The 21053-nt window shown below is 52.1% G+C and overlaps 1 protein-coding gene across 1 annotated transcript in view; it reads left to right on the top strand.

Annotated features, from left to right (window-relative positions):
• Positions 1-19488, top strand: part of Lct (lactase) — a 38885-nt gene extending 19397 nt beyond the window's left edge. The window contains exons 7-17 of the mRNA XM_052201085.1: positions 352-997; positions 3917-5473; positions 6395-6663; positions 10401-10691; positions 11327-11525; positions 12413-12615; positions 13142-13251; positions 15176-15310; positions 16749-16972; positions 17780-18010; positions 18942-19488. Of these exons, the coding sequence (XP_052057045.1) occupies positions 352-997; positions 3917-5473; positions 6395-6663; positions 10401-10691; positions 11327-11525; positions 12413-12615; positions 13142-13251; positions 15176-15310; positions 16749-16972; positions 17780-18010; positions 18942-19159 (4083 nt within the window). The 3' untranslated portion in view covers positions 19160-19488. The remainder of the gene's footprint in view (positions 1-351; positions 998-3916; positions 5474-6394; positions 6664-10400; positions 10692-11326; positions 11526-12412; positions 12616-13141; positions 13252-15175; positions 15311-16748; positions 16973-17779; positions 18011-18941) is intronic.
• The last annotated feature ends 1565 nt before the right edge of the window (positions 19489-21053 follow it).

Below are 21053 nucleotides of genomic sequence, written 5' to 3'. Positions count from 1 at the left end.
GACACGGTGTCCTGAGAGCTAGTCCACACAGCTCTACAGCTGTGATGGCGCTTTCCAGTGTTTGAAAGGGGACCTCAGACCTCCAGAGCAGGCTGGCCTTGAACTTGCCGTGTAGACAAGGATGGCCTTCCTGCGTCTACCTCCACCTCTGGAGTTCTGGGGTTTCAGGCTTGCACCAACACTCAGGCGCACGCACGCGCGCGCGCACACACACACACAGTTCATTGCAGGAAACTGAGCCCAGGGGTTTGTGACTATGAGGCAGTCTACAGACCCAGCCACACCCCAGACCCATCACTGCCTCTGCTGCTTCTTGCGACTCCTGATGTAACGTCCTTTCTCCCTCACAAGGTGGCTCACCTGATCCTCAAGGCGCATGCCAGAACTTGGCATCACTATGACCTTCACCATCGACAAAAGCAGCAGGGCCGCGTGGGCATTGTGCTCAATTCAGACTGGGCGGAGCCCCTGGATGGGAAGGATCCCCAGGACCTTGCTGCTGCCGAGCGCTTCCTGCACTTCATGCTGGGCTGGTTTGCACACCCCATCTTTGTAGATGGGGACTACCCCACTACGCTTCGGGCCCAGGTCCAGCACATAAACCAGCAGTGTGGCCGTCCCCTGGCCCAACTCCCAGAGTTCACTGAAGCCGAGAAGCGGCTCCTGAAAGGCTCGGCGGATTTCCTGGGTCTGTCTCACTACACATCCCGCCTCATCAGCAAGGCCGGGCAGCAGACCTGCATCCCCAGCTATGATAACATCGGAGGCTTCTCCCAGCATGTAGACCCCACGTGGCCCCAGACAGCGTCTCCATGGATCCGAGTGGTGCCCTGGGGCATCAGGAGGCTGCTTCGGTTTGCTTCCATGGAATACACCAAGGGAAGACTTCCAATCTTCTTGGCTGGAAATGGCATGCCGGTAGGGGAGGGCGCGGACCGCGTTGACGACTCAGCGAGAGTGAACTATTTCAACTTGTACATCAACGAGGTGCTCAAGGGTAAGAGGAAGGTTGATCTCTGACTGGCTTCAGAGTTCTGTTTAATGAGAGACCAGAGATTGAATTCAGGCATCAGGCTTTCTTTGCAAGAGCCCCTCCCACTGAGCTGTCTTCACCAGCCTCTCCAGTCCACTGTCCTAATGCACTTAGTTAGCTACTGCTTATTGAGAGCCCATGATGAACCAGGAATTGTAAAGACAGTAGGGGTATGGTACGGAATGAATGCAATCCTTTCTAGAGGAGACTCTCATTATGTAGTGGACACAGAACACACTGACACCTAGGAGAGGCCCCTGACCCACAGTCTGCCCTCAGGGCACTGGGCCTGTGAGCTCCATCTCCCTTAACTGGCTGCCTAGTCTGCAGGACACCTCCCTACTCCCCGCAGTGCAGCTGTGCACCACGCCCCTTTCTTATCCAAGTGGGAAAGGATGCCAGGTGGTTCCCAGCACCCAGGCCACGAAACTGGAATGAGCTCATGAGACCTGTCACTCAGAGAAGCCAGGGGCGGGGCAGGAATGGGAAGCTAACATTACTCTATTCAGAGTGAGAATGCAGGAGAAATGGCCCAGCACTGTCTTCCACATCTTTTCCAGTCACCGATTGTGCACAGAGAGTGGGAGGTTAGCCTCACACCAGTCTGCGCATCCTTCTTCATGTGAACTTTCTCCTTATGGGCACTTGTTGATGGCTGTGTTGGCACACGCCTTTATCCCCTGCGCTTGGAACCAGGGCAGGAGGATTGAGAGTCAAGGCCATCCTGGGTGCGTAGTGAGAGTACTAGTAGCTCTGAGCTCTGTACTCTAGGTGGTGTGTGCCTGTAACGGCTCTTAAGGGGCAGTGCCAAGGACCAGCCTGGCTTGGAGAGAGAGGGGTTCTGAGGAAGGGGTGTCTGGGGGGTCGAGAAAGCAAACTTGCAGTCAAATCCCTGGTCCTGGCTGGCAGCCTGTGCTCTGCTCCAGACGGCTTTCCAGACTGCTTTCTGCTTTCTCTCTGAACTGCTCTTTCTGGAGATATCTAGACCTGTCTCTCTGTCTCTCTCTCTTTCTCTCTGTCTGTCTGTCTCTGTCTGTCTGTCTGTCTGTCTCTCTTCCTCTGCCGATCAGAAGCCCAGTCTTCTTACAGATCAATCCAGGCACTTATTTAGGTTCCCTTTTGATTGTCCCACAAATCAGCACCCCGCGACCCCAGTCCCTTAATTCTTAAGAGGCAGCAAGCACACATTTCCTTTTAACACTGCAAAAGAATTCAGCAGAGATCTGCCTGCCTCCCTTAAGCACCTACATAAGCTAGCACGGTGGACCCCGCCCTGAAATGACCATTTCTACCACACCTCCACCTAACCTTGCTCCTGTCCCAGGCCAACCCTGAAGTCAGGTTGGCCTGCATTTGTATCTGCCTGTCTTTGTATCTTTCTGACAAGCTGACTCATAGTGTAACTACCTCTGTTCCTTTAGCTACATGAAGCCCCTCTTGTAGCTCAAATTGAATCCTTATTTTTGGCATGGTTGAGAAATTATATGCTCTCTAACTCATGTTTTTAGAGCTCTTTTCCACAGCCTCGGGGCTGACCCGAAGGTCACAGCCTTTACCATTTCACTGAGTTATCCACACCTTCACCTCCAGGACTGTGCTGTCTGATTATTAAGGAGTCGTTAATGTTAACAGGAAGGACACTCCTTAAAGGAGGAATGAGCAATATGTACTTTATTATACAAACGAGCCTTAGGCCCCGCAGCCGTTGATACTACGGAGGCCCACGTCCGCTGGCCCTGTCCCAGGGCAGGATCTGTGTTCTGTCTCCACCAAGGCCATGTTGACCTGGCAATGGAAGAAATAGGATCAGGAATTCAAGTTTATTCTCAGCTATGTAGCATTTGAACCCAGCCTGGGCCACGTGAGACCGTGGGTGTTTGTTTGCTTGTTTTGGGGGTGGTTTGTTTGTTTGCTTGTTTTGGGGGTGGTTTGTTTGTTTGTTTGTTTGGGGGTGGTTTGTTTGTTTGTTTGTTTGGGGGTGGTTTGTTTGTTTGCTTGTTTTGGGGGTGGTTTGTTTGCTTGTTTTGGGGGTGGTTTGTTTGTTTGTTTGTTTTGGGGTGGTTTGTTTGTTTGTTTGTTTTGGGGGTGGTTTGTTTGTTTAAGGTGATGAGGTAGGAGGAGGAGAAAAGGCTCAATGGTTAAGAGCATTATGTGAACCTGAGTTCAGCTGCCCAGGACCTAGATGGCAACACACAGCCATCTGGAACTCTAGTTCCAGGGACCTGATGCCCTCTTCTGCCCTCTGTAGGCACTGCACACACAGGGCACCCAGACATACATGCAGGCAAACCACCCATACACGCAAGCATTTTTTAAATTAAGGAAAGAAAACCCAGGCCACGGGGGATGACATCCTGAAGAACAATAGCTAGGTTGTCCTCTGGTTCACACACACACACACACACACACACACACACACACACACAGTTGTATTCATAGCTGCCTGCAGCTATTACGAACTGGGTTACTGGAACAGGAGCTGAGGGAAGGATGGGGAAGGGGTGAAAAGAAAGAAGGCCAGGACAACATTTTACTGATTGAGGCCGAAACTTTAATGGCGGTCAGACCTTTTAACAGTTTGGGCAAGCCCTTCCCCCAGACTCCGCTGGAAGTTGTCTAACTTCTCCTGGCGGTCCTTGTCTCCACTGCTCCAGCAGCCGGGTGGGTCACCTGCTTAATTCAGGAATTCTTAGATCTGCAGGAACAATGAGCTTAACCTTCACTGAGCTTCTCCACCCTAGGATAAAAATTCCTGCTGTAACCTACTTCCCTATTGTCCTAAAGTCAGATTCCTGCCTGAAGCCAGGGATTGTTCTACCTGGTGGTATGACTCCCAATATGGCTCTGTACACCACCCCACTGACATTCATCTTCTCTTTACAGCTGTCAAGGAGGATTCAGTGGATGTCCGTTCATACATTGCCCGTTCCCTCCTTGATGGCTATGAAGGACCCCAGGGCTACAGCCAGAGATTTGGGCTATACCACGTCAACTTCAACGACAGCAGCAGGCCGCGAACTCCCAGGAAATCTGCCTACTTCTTCACCAGCATCATTGAAAAGAATGGTTTTCCTGCCAAGAAAGTCAAAAGAACCCCCCTGCCCTCGAGAGCAGACTTCACCCCCAGAGCCAGGGCTGCCTTCAGCTCTCCATCGGAGGTGCCCTCCAAGGCTAAAATAGTGTGGGAGAAGTTCTCCAAGCAGCCCAAGTTTGAAAGAGACTTTTTCTATCATGGCACTTTCCGGGATGACTTCCTGTGGGGCGTATCCTCTTCGGCCTATCAAATCGAAGGAGGTTGGGATGCTGATGGCAAAGGCCCCAGCATCTGGGATAACTTCACCCACACCCCAGGGAACGGTGTGAAAGACAATGCCACAGGGGACATAGCATGTGACAGCTATCATCAACTGGACGCAGACCTAAACATGCTTCGAGCACTGAGGGTCAAGTCCTATCGCTTTTCCATCTCCTGGTCTCGAATTTTCCCAACGGGAAGAAACAGTTCCATCAACCAACAAGGTGTTGCTTATTACAACAGACTGATTGACAGCTTGTTGGAGAGCAACATCGTCCCCATGGTAACTCTGTTTCACTGGGACCTGCCTCAGGCCCTCCAGGATATTGGAGGTTGGGAGAACCCTTCTTTGATTGAATTGTTCAACAGCTATGCAGACTTCTGTTTTAAGACCTTTGGTGACAGAGTCAAGTTCTGGATGACCTTTAATGAGCCCTGGTGTCCGGTGGTGTTAGGCTACAGTGCAGGGATATTTCCCCCAAATGTGCAGGAGTCGGGCTCGCTACCGTACGAGGTTAGCCATGTAATCATTAAGGCACACGCTAGAGCCTACCATACGTATGCTGAGAAGTACAGGCAGGAGCAGAAGGGGATCGTCTCTCTGAGCCTCAACACTCACTGGGTGGAACCCAAGGACCCAGGGGTCCAACGGGAAGTGGAAGCGGCTGACCGGATGCTGCAGTTTGCCCTGGGCTGGTTTGCTCACCCAATTTTTAAAAACGGGGACTATCCAGATGTCATGAAATGGACTGTGGGGAACAGGAGTGAACTGCAGCACCTGGCCCGCTCCCGCCTGCCCAGCTTCACAGAGGAGGAGAAGAATTACATCAGAGGCACGGCTGATGTCTTCTGCATCAACATCTACACTGCTGTGTTTGTGCAGCACGCCACCTCCAGGCTGAACCCACCCAGCTATGATAATGACATGGAGTTAAAGGCCAGCGACATGGAGTCTTCATCACTGGTCTCCACGATGCACCCAGACGTGCCCTGGGCGATGAGGAGGCTGCTGAACTGGATCAAGGAAGAGTATGGTGACATTCCCATTTACGTCACCGAGAATGGACAGGGGCTGGAAAACCCTGCGCTCGATGACACGGAAAGGATATTCTACCACAAAACCTATATCAACGAGGCTCTGAAAGGTACGTGGAGGTTCAGTTTGTTCCCTAAACCGCCTCCTCTCCCAGTCCTCTGTAGATCATGAGTGTCAGTGCTTTGGCAGGTGCTTTGAAAGTCTCTCTTTGGAGAATGGGGTACAGAAGCAGAGAGGGGTAGATTATTGGGGCTCACTGGCCAGCCAGCCTAGCCCACTTGGTGAACCCCAGGTCAAATAAGAGGCTCTGAAAACAAAAAGGGTGATACCCAAGAGATGACACCTGAGGTTGTCTTCTGGCCTACACACACACACACACACACACACACAGACACACACTTACATACCCACTCAGGCATACACATACACATACACATACATACATACATACACATACATGAACATACATACTTACATACACATACACAAACATACACACACATACACATATATACTTACTCATACATTCACATATACACGCATACATAGACACATACACATACTTACATATACACACATACACAAACGTACACACACAAATAAATACACAAATAAAAATGTAAAGTTTGCACTTACAGAGCTAGGGATGTGGCCCAGTTGGTCAATTGCTTGCCTAGTTTCCAACCCCCAAAAGAAAATCAAAAAAAGAAAAAAAACAAGAAAAAAGTTAAATGACATCAATACATTCACATTTGTATGCCTAATATCTAAAGAGGGGCATACCTCTGTGGTATACCCCTTTACCTTAGCAATTGCTGTGCGCTCATCGAAGCTAGCAGAAAGGAAAAGTGACGAAGTAACACGTTGCTCTCTTGGGAAGCAGGTGACTGTGCACTCGTCTATGGTTTAGGGACATAGCCCGGTGTGGCGTCTAGTGCCAGTGTGGCATCTAGTGCCAGCACACGGCCGGGCTGTGCCAGGCTCTGGCTACAGGTGTGCAGCTTTCTTGCTCTCTGTGGGGTGTTCCTAGCCTACAGGCTGGATGGTGTGGACCTTCGAGGGTACTCTGCCTGGTCGCTGATGGACAACTTCGAGTGGCTGCATGGCTACACCATGAAATTTGGATTGTATCACGTCGACTTTGACCATGCGGACAGACCCCGAACAGCAAGAGCCTCGGCCAGATACTACACAGAGGTCATTACTAACAACGGCATGCCCCTGGCCACGGACGATGAGTTCCTGTATGGAGAGTTTCCCCAGGGCTTCATCTGGAGTGCAGCTTCTGCTTCGTATCAGGTGAGGACTTTGGAGCCTTGAGCTCAGTTTCCTGCTTTGCTGCTGGGCTCGAAGCTTCTGCGCAGCACTGGGAGGCAGACCTGCGCTGGCCAGTGTGTGTTCTCAAGGGATCCAGGTGCTCCACACCCTACATTCAGTTAGATCGGTTTGGGTAGGGACTGCCTTGTTACCTGTCTCGTCTATGTGTTAAAATACCTGACAAAAGCGGCTTCAGGCAGGAAGGGGTTAATTTTAGGTGCACAGTTTGGGGATGCCCTGATGAGGAAGCCCAGCAGGAGCGGGATGGACAGGATGGGCGCTCCTGGTCAGGTCACACCTGCAGTCGGAAGCTGAGAGAGATGGACGCTGGTGTTCCGCCACTGAACAGTGCCTCTCACATTCACGGCCACTCCTCCTACTTTCCTTAGACCAGAAACATCTTTTCAGATTGGCCAGATATTTATTTCCTAGGTGTCCATAGATCTGGCCAAATGCTGAGATGGATATTTGAAGGCCAAACGGAGCAGGTTGGGCCATGACAGAACGATCTGGAAAGGGCACGTCAATCGACAACCTCCTCGCCCCGCTCATCATGCAGGCAGCCCGCCTAAATTGGCTCCAAACTGGCCCTGCCCTTTTCCTAATGGTCTGACATCAGACTCCTACTGTGTTCATGCAGAAAATATGATGCTATTATCTTTCCTCAGAGAAAAGGAAAGGTAACAGCGAGCGTGTGGCTCGGGGCGGGCACGCTCACCATCACCATGTGGGAGGCTCTGGGATTGCTCTCCAATACCACACGGAAGAGCAATGCTCAAGTCACTTGATGAGCTCGCAGTGGGTCCGTGTCCCCTGCTGTATACCTCTGCATCGGGCAGTCTGGTAAAATACAGACAAAGCAGTGCACGGAAGGCCCAGTTTATCTGGGCTTTGTCTCGCTGTCCCGGCCGCAGGTTAGCCGGCCTCCCGAGCCCACCCCAGACGCAGTTCTGCCACAGACTGACGTTTATTAGGTAAACATTACCTACTTTCTCATTTGTCCTATTTGCTCAACTCAAGGAGACCCTGGGTCTCATCCTGTTCCGTGCTCTGGCCAACACTTTACACTAAAGGCTCTCCAGGGCAAAGGCTGAGATTCCAGAGGCTGTAATGATTCAGCCGAGCAGTATCAGTCCTCTGTGGCAAGATTTCTCAGCGGGTCTGGTCAGCAGTTTTGTTTTATTAAAGAATTTTTCTCCCTCCCTCCGTAACTTCCTTACTCCCTCCTTCCTTCTTTCTCCTCCCTCCCCTTCCTTCCTTTTCTTCTTCATCATCATCACCACCACCATCATCATCACTATCCCTCCCCTTCTTTTTTTTCTTTTGAGACAGAGTCTCATACAGTTTGCTGAGCACCCGCAATTCTTGACTTCTTGAGCCCTCCGTGTCCATCTCATCAAATGCTGGGGTCACAGGTGTGCACCCGGTGCCTGGTTTCTGAGATGCTGGGGCTGGGATAGCCCAGGGATTCATGCAGGGCAGGCAGTTCCCCACTGGTGAAGCCACATGCTAGCCCAGCCCTTGCTCCTTTCTGCACAATGGGCTCATTTCCTTCCCCAGCTCTCTGTGAGGCCCAGCTGTTTTTCACAGCAGCAAACTCTGCCCCTGGAGAGTCCCAGCTTGTGGGTTATCAGAACTGTATGTATATGTAACACACACACACACACACACACACACACGCGCACACACACACACACGCACACACGCACGCACGCACACACGCATACATCTGTACGTATCTTCCCTGCCACCCTCCCACTTTGCATTTATTTGTTTGTTCGTTTGTTTGTTTGTTTAATATGGGGCAAACTCTTCCTAGCCAAGGATGACCTTGAACGTCTCCTGTTCCTGCTCCTGCTCCCAAGGGCTGTGCTTACTAGCATGCGCCAACACTCCTGGTGTGCGCACCGCTGGGTAGGGAGCCAGGGCCTCCTGCTTTCAGACAACCCGCTTCTCACTTAGCCGCCTCCTGCGGCCCTACACGTGTGTATGTGACGCCATGGCCCATGCCCAGTAACTCTGACTCCACAGGGTTAATGCCAGCCCTTTCACTTGTCCATGTTTGTATCTCCTTTCCCTGGTGAGGATCTCTCTCTCTCTCTCTGTTCTGTGTGTGTGTATGTGTGTGTGTATGTAGTGTGTATGCATGTGTGTGTATATATGTGTGTGTAGGGGTGTATGTGTGTGTACGTGTGTGTATGTGTGTATGTGTGTGTATGTGTATGTGTGTATGTGTACGTGTGTATGTGTATATGTGTATGTGTGTGTATGTGTGTGTACATGTGTGTATGTGTGTATGTGTATGTGTGTGTATGTGTGTGTATGTGCATCTGTATATGTGAGTATGTGTATGTGTGTATATGTATATGTGTGTATGTGTGTATGTATGTGCATGTGTATATGTGTGTATGTGTATATGTATATGTGTGTATGTGTGTATGTGTATATGTGTATGTGTGTGTTTATGTGTGTGTATGTGTGTGTATGTGTGTATGTGCATGTCTGTATATGTGTATGTATATTTGTGTGTGTATGTGTGTATATGTGTATGTGTATATGTATGTGTATATGTGTGTATGTGTATGTGTGTATATGTGTGTGTATGTGTGTGTGCATGTGTATATGTGTATATGTATGTGTATGTATGTGTATATGTGTATGTGTGTATGTGTGTGTATGTGTGTATATGTATGTGTATGTATGTGTATATGTGTATGTGTGTATGTGTGTATGTGTATATGTGTATGTATGTGTGTATGTGTGTATGTGTATATGTGTATGTGTGTATATGTATATGTGGGTATGTTTGTGTATGTGTATGTGTGTATGTTTGTGTATGTGTATGTGTGTGTGTGTGTGTGTATGTGTGTGTGTGGTGGCTTCTTACATCTTCACCTACTCCCTTTGGCTTCAGTCTCCTTCACCTCCACACAGATGATTCCCCATGACGGTGTTCCTGTTGGCTCCACTCCACCCCTCTCCCAGCCAGGGTTGGATGTGCATTATTGAAGGCCAGCACCGCCTCAGCTGTGACCAGTCACACCATAGTTGCTGAAGTGTTTTAAAGTAAATTACAGAAGCGGTACCTCTGTACTCACTGGCCACCACAGACAGCCATTCTCCAGAGCTTATTGGAAGGGAGTCAGAGGGGAGGAGGAAGGCCTAGAAACAGCTGTGTGTGTGTGTCTGGACTACAAAGTCTTCACACCAGGATCCTTGCTTTTTGTTTGGCTGTCTTTAGAGGTGGTAGAGGATGTGAAATTGTTCACTCAAGATCTTTAGTGAGTACATACCATATGTCAGAGCCCACCGCCAGCATTAATTGGGAACGTAAAACGAAATATAGAATCTTGGAGTTGCTGCTGGAGCGTGGAGAACAGACTCAGTAGAATACTTGGTTCCTGTGTTACATAGTTTAAAGCCAGCCTCAGCTGTATGAGACTCTCCCTGTCTCTGTCTTTCTTTTTTACACACACACACACACACACACACACACACACACACACACACACACACACAGGGCAAGAGAGAGACGGTGGGGGAGGGGGACAGAGAACATGCCTACACTCCTGCACTGCATGGTCACACGGGAAGGCAGCAGACTGCGGTGTGGTACAGCTTTAGTAACCGGAGGCAGGGTGTGCAGAGGAGGCCCCCGAGGCGACATTAGGGAACCCGTGTTTGTTCAGATGAATTAGACCTCCTCTTGTCATCTTCAGGTTGAAGGTGCGTGGAGAGAAGACGGCAAAGGACTTAGTATCTGGGACACATTTTCCCACACTTCCCTGAGGGTTGAGAATGACGACAATGGAGATGTGGCATGTGACAGTTACCATAAGATTGCTGAGGATGTGGTGGCCCTTCAGAACCTGGGTGTGTCCCACTACCGCTTCTCCATCTCCTGGCCTAGGATCCTCCCCGACGGAACCACCAAGTTCATCAACGAGGCAGGCCTCAACTACTACGTTCGCTTCATAGATGCGCTGCTGGCTGTGGGCATCACGCCACAGGTGAGTGCTTATTTCCTTTATTTAATAGATCTATTCTAAGGTGCTGCTTCTCATAGCTGTTTATTTATTTGTCAGACAGGGTCTTACTTATTTACTTATGTTTGAGACAAAGTATCCCAGCAGGCCTTAAGTACCTGAAGATGTCCTTGAACTTCTGATCTGTCTGCACGCACCTCATCCGAGCTAAGCTAGCTTACAGGTGTGCGCTGCCATGCCATGTATGTGGTGCTGGGATGGAGCCCAGGGCTTCATACATTTCAAGCAAGTACTTCCCAGCCCCCCAAAGATGTGTGTGTGTGTGTGTGTGTGTGAATCAGGACAGCTTTGTAGGCGTGACGTCTGTCCTTTCACCGTGTGGATTCTGAAGCTTGAGCTCCTGTCATCGGGTTTGGTGGCGGCACCTGTGCCTGCTGAGCCCTGTCCCCACACCAAAATGATTTTTCAGCTTTGGTTTTGAATTGTCCATAAATTCACACGGTACAGAATTAGAGAATGACCCCTTTTCTCCCCAGGCGTGGAGATAGTTCCACGCTCCTGAGCCTCTCCCAGTCAGTGTCCCTGCGCTGTGCTTGTATGTCTCACGTCACCAGCTTCCTGGAGAAACGTCTGATGGCACCCCATCTGACTCCTCATAGGTGACCATGTATCACTGGGACCTGCCCCAGGCGCTGCAGGACGTCGGGGGCTGGGAGAACGAGACGATTGTGCAGCGCTTTAAGGAGTATGCAGATGTGCTCTTCCGGAGGCTGGGAGACAAAGTCAAGTTCTGGATCACACTGAATGAGCCCTTCGTCATCGCTGCCCACGGCTATGGCAGCGGGGTGTCTGCTCCGGGTAAGGCCGAGGTCCGGCTCCCCAGCTCTTGGGACCATAATGTTCTCAGCACCTTGAAGACCCGAACTCCAGGTGGCAAGAGAGTCATGGCCAGGCGGTGTTCGCGTGCTGGAAACCCTGCCTCCTAGGCCGGGAAGATGGGTCAGGTGGCCAAGTGCTCGCCATGGAAATCTGGGGCTGGGATTCTCTCCCCAGATCCCATGCAAACAAATAAACACACACACACACACACACACACACACAAACAACACAGACACATTTGTCATCCCAACCCTGAGACGGCAATGTCAGGAGGCTCCCTGGGGCCACTGCTTACTCAGTCTAGCTTAGTGTGGGCCACGAGTGACCCTGCCTCAGAGAAGCAGACAGTCTCCTGTGAATGGCACCTGACACCTGTGCTCACCCACGTGTTTCTCCACATTTTCTGGGTTTTAAGCTTGCAGTGGAGTGGGGAGAGATTTCTTGAATTACCGATAGACACGTCTTCCAGGCTCTCAGTTGGCACTTTGATTTGAGCACTTGTCCTCCTGGAGTGCGTCACTGTGGCCATTGGATGTTCCCTCCAGTCCTGACTTCAGGGTGGTCCTCCAGAGCTCAAGCACCTCAGCTTCTGAGCAGACACCATGGCAGACATCCCACTGCGGAAGGGGACAGAAACCAACAGGGGCCACGTCCTCCTCCCGGCCACGGTGCTGCTGGCTACTGCCCACATACAACCCCCTTCCCACAAGCACTCTGCTGCTGGTTCTCCCGACAAAGACACAAGGCTGACTGCTCTCTGCTGTTCAGTAGGGGGATTGGAATCCCAGTCTTCCTCGTGTCAGCCAAGTCCTTCCTCCCGCACGCAGAGGGAGATGCTTTCTGCTGACATCCTTGTGTGTTTCCAGGGATCTCTTCCAGGCCAGGCACGGCCCCGTACATTGCTGGGCACAACCTGATCAAGGCCCATGCTGAGGCTTGGCATCTCTACAATGGCACATACCGCCCCAGCCAGGGAGGCCAGATCTCCATCACCATCAGCAGCGACTGGGCCGAGCCCAGGGATCCTTCCAACCAGGAGGACGTGGAGGCAGCCAGGCGATACGTACAGGTCTGTGCTCCGTCTCTTCCTGACCATCTTCCCTCCCAGTGTGGTTTAACAGAAATAGATGGACACTAAGACTCAGTGGTTTTGGATCTAGACTCAGTTTTGCTCTTACTTGATTTTTTTTGAGCTTGAGGAGAAATGCTTAACTTTTCTTTTTAAAAAAAGGTTATTTATTTGTTTATTTTATTTATATGAGTACACTGTAGCTGTCTTCAGACACCAGAAGGGGGCATGGGACCCCACTACAGATGGTTGTGAGCTACCGTGTGGTTGCTGGGATTTGAATCGGCCTTCAGAAGAGCAGTCGGTGCTCTTACCCGCTGAGCCATCTCTGCAGCCCCTGGAAGTCAATTCTCTAGTGAATAGATGCCCACATGGGATACTGTGTTCAGTGGAGGACCCCCGGCAGGAGGGAGATTAGACCCTCGTGGTCCAGCCTCTGCTAGGACTGCCAGTGCCTGCGAAGGGCGAGAGACCTTTCTCCCACGTCAGCCTCGACACAGACTTACCACTCCCCTTCTCCCCACAGTTTATGGGGGGCTGGTTTGCACACCCCATCTTCAAAAACGGAGATTACCCGGAGGTGATGAAGACACGGGTCCGTGACAGAAGCCTGGCGGCAGGCCTCAACGAGTCCAGGTCCGCAGGGTCCGCAGTCGGAGGGTGGCGTGGGTGGCAGTGCCAGGGAGGACGCCATGCCCACAGCTCCAGACAGCTGTGCCACTCAGCTCAGCCTTGTTGGCCATTACCTCGGGCTCCTCCCTTCTCCCTCTTGGTCAGCGCATAGACCCTTGAAGGGAGGGAGGGAGGGGCTGGATGGAGGCCTCTGGGACTTCGGCCCGGAGGGCTCCCCGCCCCTGCATTGTCCCTTGGTCTCTGTAGTTCCCACTACTATAGGAAGACGCATTTCTGAGAGTTGAGTTGCTGATCTGTGGGTAGGGTGTTTTTGTGGTTGTTTGTTTGTTTGTTTGTTGAGAGAGAAAAACCACAAAGTTGGCTGGAGTTGAGTAGAGAGGTGGGGAGGAGCTGGGTGGAGCTGAGAAGGGGAAACATAACCAAAACATTTTACATGAACACAAGTTATTTTTATTTTTATTATTTTTTATGAGAACAAATTTTAATGGGCGCCTGACATGGGAAGGACGATGGCTGATTGCTCTCGTTCTCTGGGGCAGCGCGGACTCTGTCCCAAGAGTGCCCACTTCTAAGCCGCCTCACTCGGAGCTCCCAGGACAGTCTCCCGCCCTGTGAGAGGCCACTGTCTGGGGACTCGTCCTTCTGCGCCACCAGCAGATGGCGGTGGCTCGGCTCGGAACGCCTCGGCCCTTCTTCCCGGCTCCACCCTTCCATGGGGCAGCTGCCAGCCGTGGCGTCCCTGACTGCTGAGGATGAGCGGCGGGGCGGAGGCAGGGCGACCGTGCTCCACCCGGGAGCGCGGCGTGTGGGGAAGCAGGGAAGGTGGCCAGCGGGACAGAGGTCCCCAGCTCTCCACTAGCTCGCGTGGCCGTGGGGGGACTCAGCACATCTGCGAGTCTGTGGCTAACAGCCTCTGAGCCTTGCCCAGCCGCCCGCTCCCACCCGGCTGTCTCAGCTTCCAGTTCTACTGTGTGGCTCACTCCTGGCCTGCAGGGTGAGCTCGGTGCCAGCCTGGAGTGGGCGTTTTGTTCCTCCTCACCGTTGCCCAGCAGCTGCTGTGCACTTGGGTCAGAACCGAGCCTGTCAGCCGGGCCATGAGATGAGAGGCCTAGGAATCCTGTTCCTCAGTCTCTTCAGGAGAAACAAAAGCTCCGGGGAAACCTGGGGGCTTTACAGCTAAGGCAGGCAGAGGTGGGGCTCGGAGCTGCAGGGGGAGCTGGAGCCTTCACAGCACAAGGACTTGGGGGAGCAGAAGTCGCTGTGTCTCAGGCTGGGGCGCAGACAGTGCATGCAGCACAGAGCTGAGGCTGGACCTGGGCACGGCCTTGGCCTCGAGGGCGGGCCGAGGAGCATTGAGGACTCCATAGACAGAAGCAAGGGTGGAGAACACAAGGCCAGTGGAGGAATGGACGTAGAGAAGTCCGCACAGCCAACTGAGTTCTCAGCGCTAGGCCGGGAAAGCGCAGGGGCTAACCTAGGGCAAACTGGGCACACACACACACACACACACACACACACACACACACACACACACACACGACTGTTTAAGAGCATAGAGGAATCATCTAAGGTAAATAATTACCTGAGGTGCGCTTGCGCTTTCCAAATCTATCATGAACAGTAAAAATTGGAATGTGTGGAGGAAGTGGGTCAGGGGTCAGGGACCAGAGGCCAGGGGTCAGGGGTTAGGGGCCAGGGGTCAGAGGTCAGGGGCCAGGGGGCCTGCCGGGAGCTTACACAGGACAGTGAGGCCATGGGCAGAGTGGCGCTCAGAGGACAGGGGAGCAGCACACAGAAGGGCGCCTCTCCGGCAGCTGCTTTACTCATAGCCAGCGCTGGAGCTCTGAGTGCTCCCCTCTCTCCAGATACTCTCCTCAGAGTGGGATTCTTCCTGAAGTTTCTTCCCCCCATGGCTCCCTCCTTCTAGGCTCCCCGAATTTACAGAGAGTGAGAAGGTGAGGATCCAGGGCACCTTTGACTTTTTTGGGTTCAACCACTACACCACGGTCCTCGCCTACAACTTCAACTACAACACCGCCATCTCTTCCTTTGACGCAGACAGGTACGGGGGTGGGGGGGTGTCAGCAGGGCGTGCGAGGCAGACAGGGTTCTGTGCCCAGCTTCGCCTCAGAAGCCATCTCAGGGTCCGTACACCAGGCTGGGCTTGCTGCCGCCAGCCAGCACTAGCCACGCGGCGCTGCCACTCCCTGCCGCCTTCCCTGTCAGATGGCCTTGGCTGCGTTCTTCAATGCAGAGGCCAGGTGTTCACTGTGAACTATACAAATAACACATGCTCACCTAGCAAACACTGGGAAACAAGAACGAGAAATTCTTGCATGAGCCCAACCATAGTGCTGCACATCGTTAATCCCAGCACTTGGGAGGCCGAGGCAGGGGGATTTCTGTGAGTTTGAGGACAGCCTGGTCTATAGAGTTCCAGGACAGTCAGGGCTACACAGAGAAAGCCTGTCTTGAAAAACTAAGAAAAAGAGACCAAGAAAAAGAGAGAGAGAAAGATGTTATTGTTATTAGTAATTATTTATAATTGTTATCCTCTTAGTTGCAATTTCTTTCTTTCCTTTTTTTTTTTTTTTTTTTTTTTTTTTTTAGGATTTGGTTTTTTGAGACAGGGTTTCTCTGTGTAGCCCTGGCTGTCCTGGAACTCACTCTGTAGACCAGGCTGGCCTCGAACTTAGAAATCTGCCTGCCTCTGCCTCCCAGAGTGCTGGGATTACAGGTGTGCGCCACCACCGCCCGGCTGCAATTTCTTTCTAACAGCAAAAGTTATTGTAGGTTTCGTGTGCGTGCGTGTTCACGCACGGCAGGGCTTTCTCTGCGAGCCTCCCCAGCACAGGAATATAAATGGGCCCTGCCACACCCTTCCCTATTTTAACCCGGACTCCTGCTTACAAGGCAGGCACTTTACAGAGATGCCTCTCCAGCCCTTCCTTCCCATCTCTTTTCCCACCAAGCAGTTTTCTGTTCTTTCTTCACAAACGAGCCTCACATCCCCGGCCTCTGCGTGCTCCCCTGCTGTCTCGAAATTCTGAGACTTTCCCCAGAACCCTCCTCCAGAGGGTGAGATTCAGCTCAGCCGCGTGGGATCAAGTGCTGCAAAGAACGCGGGGCTGGACAAGGCCTCCTCTGTGCAGACATAGGGGTCGGCAGATGCTCCTGGCCTCCCCCAGCAGGCATCCCTCTGCCGTGAGCCGGTCCCCTTTCCTTTTCATAGTTTTAGAAGGGTCAAGGATGTGGACGTTTGAGATAGTCCTCACTTGTCTGCTGCCTGCCACTGCACAGATGAGGACCTCCCAAATGGAGGCCGTTATCTGACAGGTGACTTGAGGACCGACTCTCTGAAGGTCGTGCTTGTATCTCAGATGCAGGCAGGACATGCGGAGCTGTCACGCTGCTGTGAAGTGTGTTCTGTGGGAGGATGGGTTCCACCAGCAAGCCCTGGGCTTCTAAAGGAGAGCTGCTCTTCCCCTGTCCACTTGCAGGGGAGTTGCTTCCATCACAGACCGCTCGTGGCCAGACTCCGGCTCCTTCTGGCTGAAGACAACGCCCTTCGGCTTCCGGAGGATCTTGAACTGGCTGAAGGAGGAGTACAACAACCCTCCGATTTATGTCACGGAGAATGGAGTGTCCAGACGAGGGGACCTGGAGCTCAATGACACCGACAGGATGTACTATCTCCGCAGCTACATTAATGAAGCCCTCAAAGGTAGGAGCTTTCGCTCGCACTGCTGGAGTACCACGGTGTCCGGAGGAGGATACTCCGGCACCCCAAAGCCCTTTGCTCCTGAGGTTAAGCATTTGCCTGAAGCTAGAATCTAAGGTCTTTTTCCTTGCTAGATTTACATGCAGGTAAAACCAGTTGCCTGAACCGGCTAGACCTTATTGTCTGACTTGAGTGCTCCGAAACCCTCAGGTTTTCTTGCTTCTTGGCATCTCTGCATACTACTGCTCTGCAGCAGGCCAAGAACAGTCTGGACTTCTGGTTTCTCAGGCAGTAGGACTGGGAAGACAGCTCAGTTGGTAAAGTGATCACTGTACAACCATAAGACCTGAATTCAATTCCAAAAACACCCGAGGATCATCTCTAGGCTCTACATACACCCACACACAGCACTCACATCAACACATACTTTGTGTGTGATGTATGTAGACCCTGGGCTCTACGACAGCCAAGGAAATGGCCGGAGGTCTTACCACAGCTTGGACCCTCTGCTTCTGAACGCTCCCACCTCTTCATGGGGAGTACTTCAGGGTCCTGATTCACATCAATCTCCTGAGCTACAGAGGAAAGCAGTGGGGTTATCTCAGGCTACCTAAGTTCCACTGAGAAAGGAGCCTTCTAGAAAGATACTGACGGCCCTGCATATCCACTACAGAGGACCTGCTGAGACACAGGATGGGGTCTCAGGGTTGAACTCACGCTCTACTATTAGGACAGTGCGACAGCCAGGAGCCTGGCTTCAGGAGGCCTGGCCCCCAGGCCCACACTCACAGCAGGCCTTTGTTTGAGCAGCTGTACAGGATAAGGTGGACCTTCGAGGGTACACAGTATGGAGCGTCATGGACAACTTTGAATGGGCCACAGGCTTCTCGGAGAGGTTTGGGGTGCACTTTGTGAACCGCTCTGACCCTTCTTTGCCAAGGATCCCTAAGGCATCGGCCAAGCTCTATGCCACCATAGTCCGCTGCAATGGCTTCCCTGACCCTGCACAAGGCCCTCACCCTTGTCTCCAACAACCAGAAGGTGAGTCGGCTCTGGGAGGGCCCAACCAGAGGGGAAGGGCAAGAGGGGGCCCGTTCTTCCCGCCCACCTCCCAGCTGGGATGTTCACCCACATTTTGACCCCTCCCTCAGCAGCAGGTGCTCAGGCGCCCTTGGGCTGCTGCAGGACTCAGAGCTCCTGCTGCCGTAGAGACTGGGGCCCTGCTGCAGGCCTAAGCGGATCTAGATTCTTCTGGCCCTACCCCTAACTCACTGTGGCCTCTTCCTGGGGAGCAGATGCTTCCAGTTACTCAGTCAGGTTAAAGGACTGCAGAAGCACCGGGGCTAGGACTCCCTAGGTGATGAAAAAATACAAATGACTATGAAAATACAGGACCAGTATCCAATTCGGGCTGTACTTCAGCTGCCCAAAGTGATGCTTAAAACAGGGCTGGGCTGGGGCTCCGCTGGTGCAGAGCTCACCTCGCGTGCACAAGGTGAGGGTGCTCAATGCCCAGCACCAAACCAACGCAGCACAGCGCTATGGTCCTAGCACGCAGGGAGTGGGAGGGGAGGGGGAGAGTCTGTAGTTTCAAGTCATCTCCAGCCTCCTACCTAGCTAGAGGCCAGTCCCAGCGGGAAAACGAGTGGAGTGTGTGGTTGTGTGGTGCAGGTCAAAGCACTATGGCATGAGTTCAATACCAGGAACCCAGGATAGCATTCCTGAAGGCCGTCTTCCAACCCTACACATCATGGTATGCATGTACACGTTAAACAAACAAATTAAAAAATTATAAAAACACCACCACAGCAGCGAAGGGGACCCATGCCAACACCACGGCCACGAGCTTGCTTGTCCTGTGTATGTCTGCGGTGTGCACTCTGCAGCGTCTGGACTGCAGGAATCAGCAGGACTGTTCAGAGCAGCCTGGTGTCTGCAGTGCCGAGCCTGAGCCCCCACTGTCTTTCCCTAGATGCTGGGCCCACTGCCAGCCCTGTGAGGTCAGAGGTGCCCTTCCTGGGGCTGATGCTGGGCGCGGCGGAGGCACAGACGGCGCTGTATGTGCTCTTTGCCCTTCTGCTGCTGGCAGCCTGCGGCCTGGCCTTTCTGCTGTACAAATACTGCAAGCGCCCCAAGCAAGGGGACACACAGCCCAGCCAGCACAGCCTGAGCCCAATCTCCTCCTTCTGACGAGTCATCACCGCCCCAAGTCGCAGAGTGGCCTGGTTTCTTTAAGCAGGCATGCTAGCACGGGACTCCGGCCTGCACTGAGCTTCCTCGTGGCTTTACGAGCACTGTTGGAGGTAATTTCCATCTTGAAGCTTCTCAATGGGAATTTTCCTGCAGCCTCTGAGAAGCCTGCAAGGTGCCCCTGGGGAAACCTGGAGGCTGAGCTGCCTCATGACACTCATTTCAGTGTCTGAGGGTAGACTCAGGGCACCGACTTCCTTTAGGAAGAACCAGCTCTTTCCCCTTTCAGTTCTTTCCATAAACCTATGAAGAATAAAATGGAAAATAGAGACCTGTATTGTGTCCTGCTGTGGCTGCTCTTGACAAGTGGGTGCGAGGGGATTGCATGAAGCTACGAGAAGCATTTCCAAATCCAGACCAGGGCTGCCGGCTTATGTTCCCTGGGGCCTTTGCTCTGTCTCCCTTGCCACCTCCCTGCTCTCCTGAAATCACATGATGGACGGCAGGCCCCGAGCTGCAGCCTGAAGGCCCGAGTGACTCGAGCCTGGCCTGTGGAGCTCGCATCCCTTCCTCTTCTGTCTGTGGTGTGTCATGTTGCATACAGGCGGGTCCCTGACCACCCCGTACTCCCTTCTTCGCTTTCCTCAGCCTGGGAGGCCTTTCTGAAAGGACCACCTTCTCTAAGCTCAGTACCACAGTCCTGACCGCCTCCCCACTTCCGCCTTACAAGAGCTATATTACCTGGAGCTTCGTTTCTCTCTGCTCTGAGTCTCTTGGGGCGGATGACTTTGCCTGTCTTTGGCCAGAACGTTTTGGAGACATACAGTGGCTCCTCTGTTTATCATCCATTTACACAACGCACCTTGACACCAATGGGAGAGGACAGAGATACGGTTTGGCCTTCAGCAACTGTCTTGTACACACAAAGGAACCATCACCATGGAGAACACTTGAAATCTCATTTGTTCCAGACCATTTTTAGATAGCTAGGAAATTGTTCTCTCATGAACTTTTTTTTTTGTTGTTGTTGTTTTTTTTTTTTGTTTTTGTTTTTTTTTTTTGTTTTTTTTTGTTTTTCGAGACAGGGTTTCTCTGTATAGGCTGGCTCGAACTCAGAAATCCACCTGCCTCTGCATCCCAAGTGCTGGGATTAAAGACGTGCACCACCACAGCCCAGCCAGGTTATTATTTTTAAAATAAAAAGCAAGCCAGGTATGGTGACACACACACACACACACACACACACACACACACCCTTCAATCCTAGTACTTGGGAGGCAGAGGCAGGAGGATCTCTGTGAGTTTGAAGCCAGCTTGGTCTAAATAGCAACCTCTAGGATAGTCAGGGCTAAAGAAACCCCATGCCAACTAATAACGAATTAAATAAAAATGAAAAGCAATCTATCCGTGTGAACTGGAAGTTTCTGGATATGTCCTGTGAAACTGACTCACATGGTATTTTGCTGAGGCAAGACCTGTGGGAGGACATTTTGGAGAGAGTATAAACAGGATTCCTCAGTGATGGCAGGCCGGCACAGCTAGCCTTGCAATGCCTCCTTGGTCTCGAGACTCGGTCTTCACTGCTTCCTTGAGGGAGGCAGGGCAGAGAACTGGCATCCCAGCTGGTTCTGGTTGCTCCTGCTAACTTGTGCCAATTTGGTGGAGGCCTGGCGGTTCCTGTTAGATCGTGCCACCGCTGCTGATTTGTGTTTGGTATCCTGACAGAGATTGGAAATGCCCCAAGGAACTACTTCTAAACAGGTCAATATTCCCTTGTCCTATTTACCATCTTTTCTCCCCTACCTTTGGCTGTGGGCTAGAAACGGGGTTTGGGAATTGGGTTGGCGTGGGGTAGGATTTGTGAACTCATATCAAAAGTAGATTTTAAGGACTG

Source organism: Apodemus sylvaticus, chromosome 12 (assembly GCF_947179515.1).
Source record: "Apodemus sylvaticus chromosome 12, mApoSyl1.1, whole genome shotgun sequence".
Taxonomy (NCBI): Eukaryota; Metazoa; Chordata; class Mammalia; order Rodentia; family Muridae; genus Apodemus; species Apodemus sylvaticus.
Note: the sequence above shows the minus strand (reverse complement) of the source record. Positions and strands in the feature narration are given on the sequence as shown.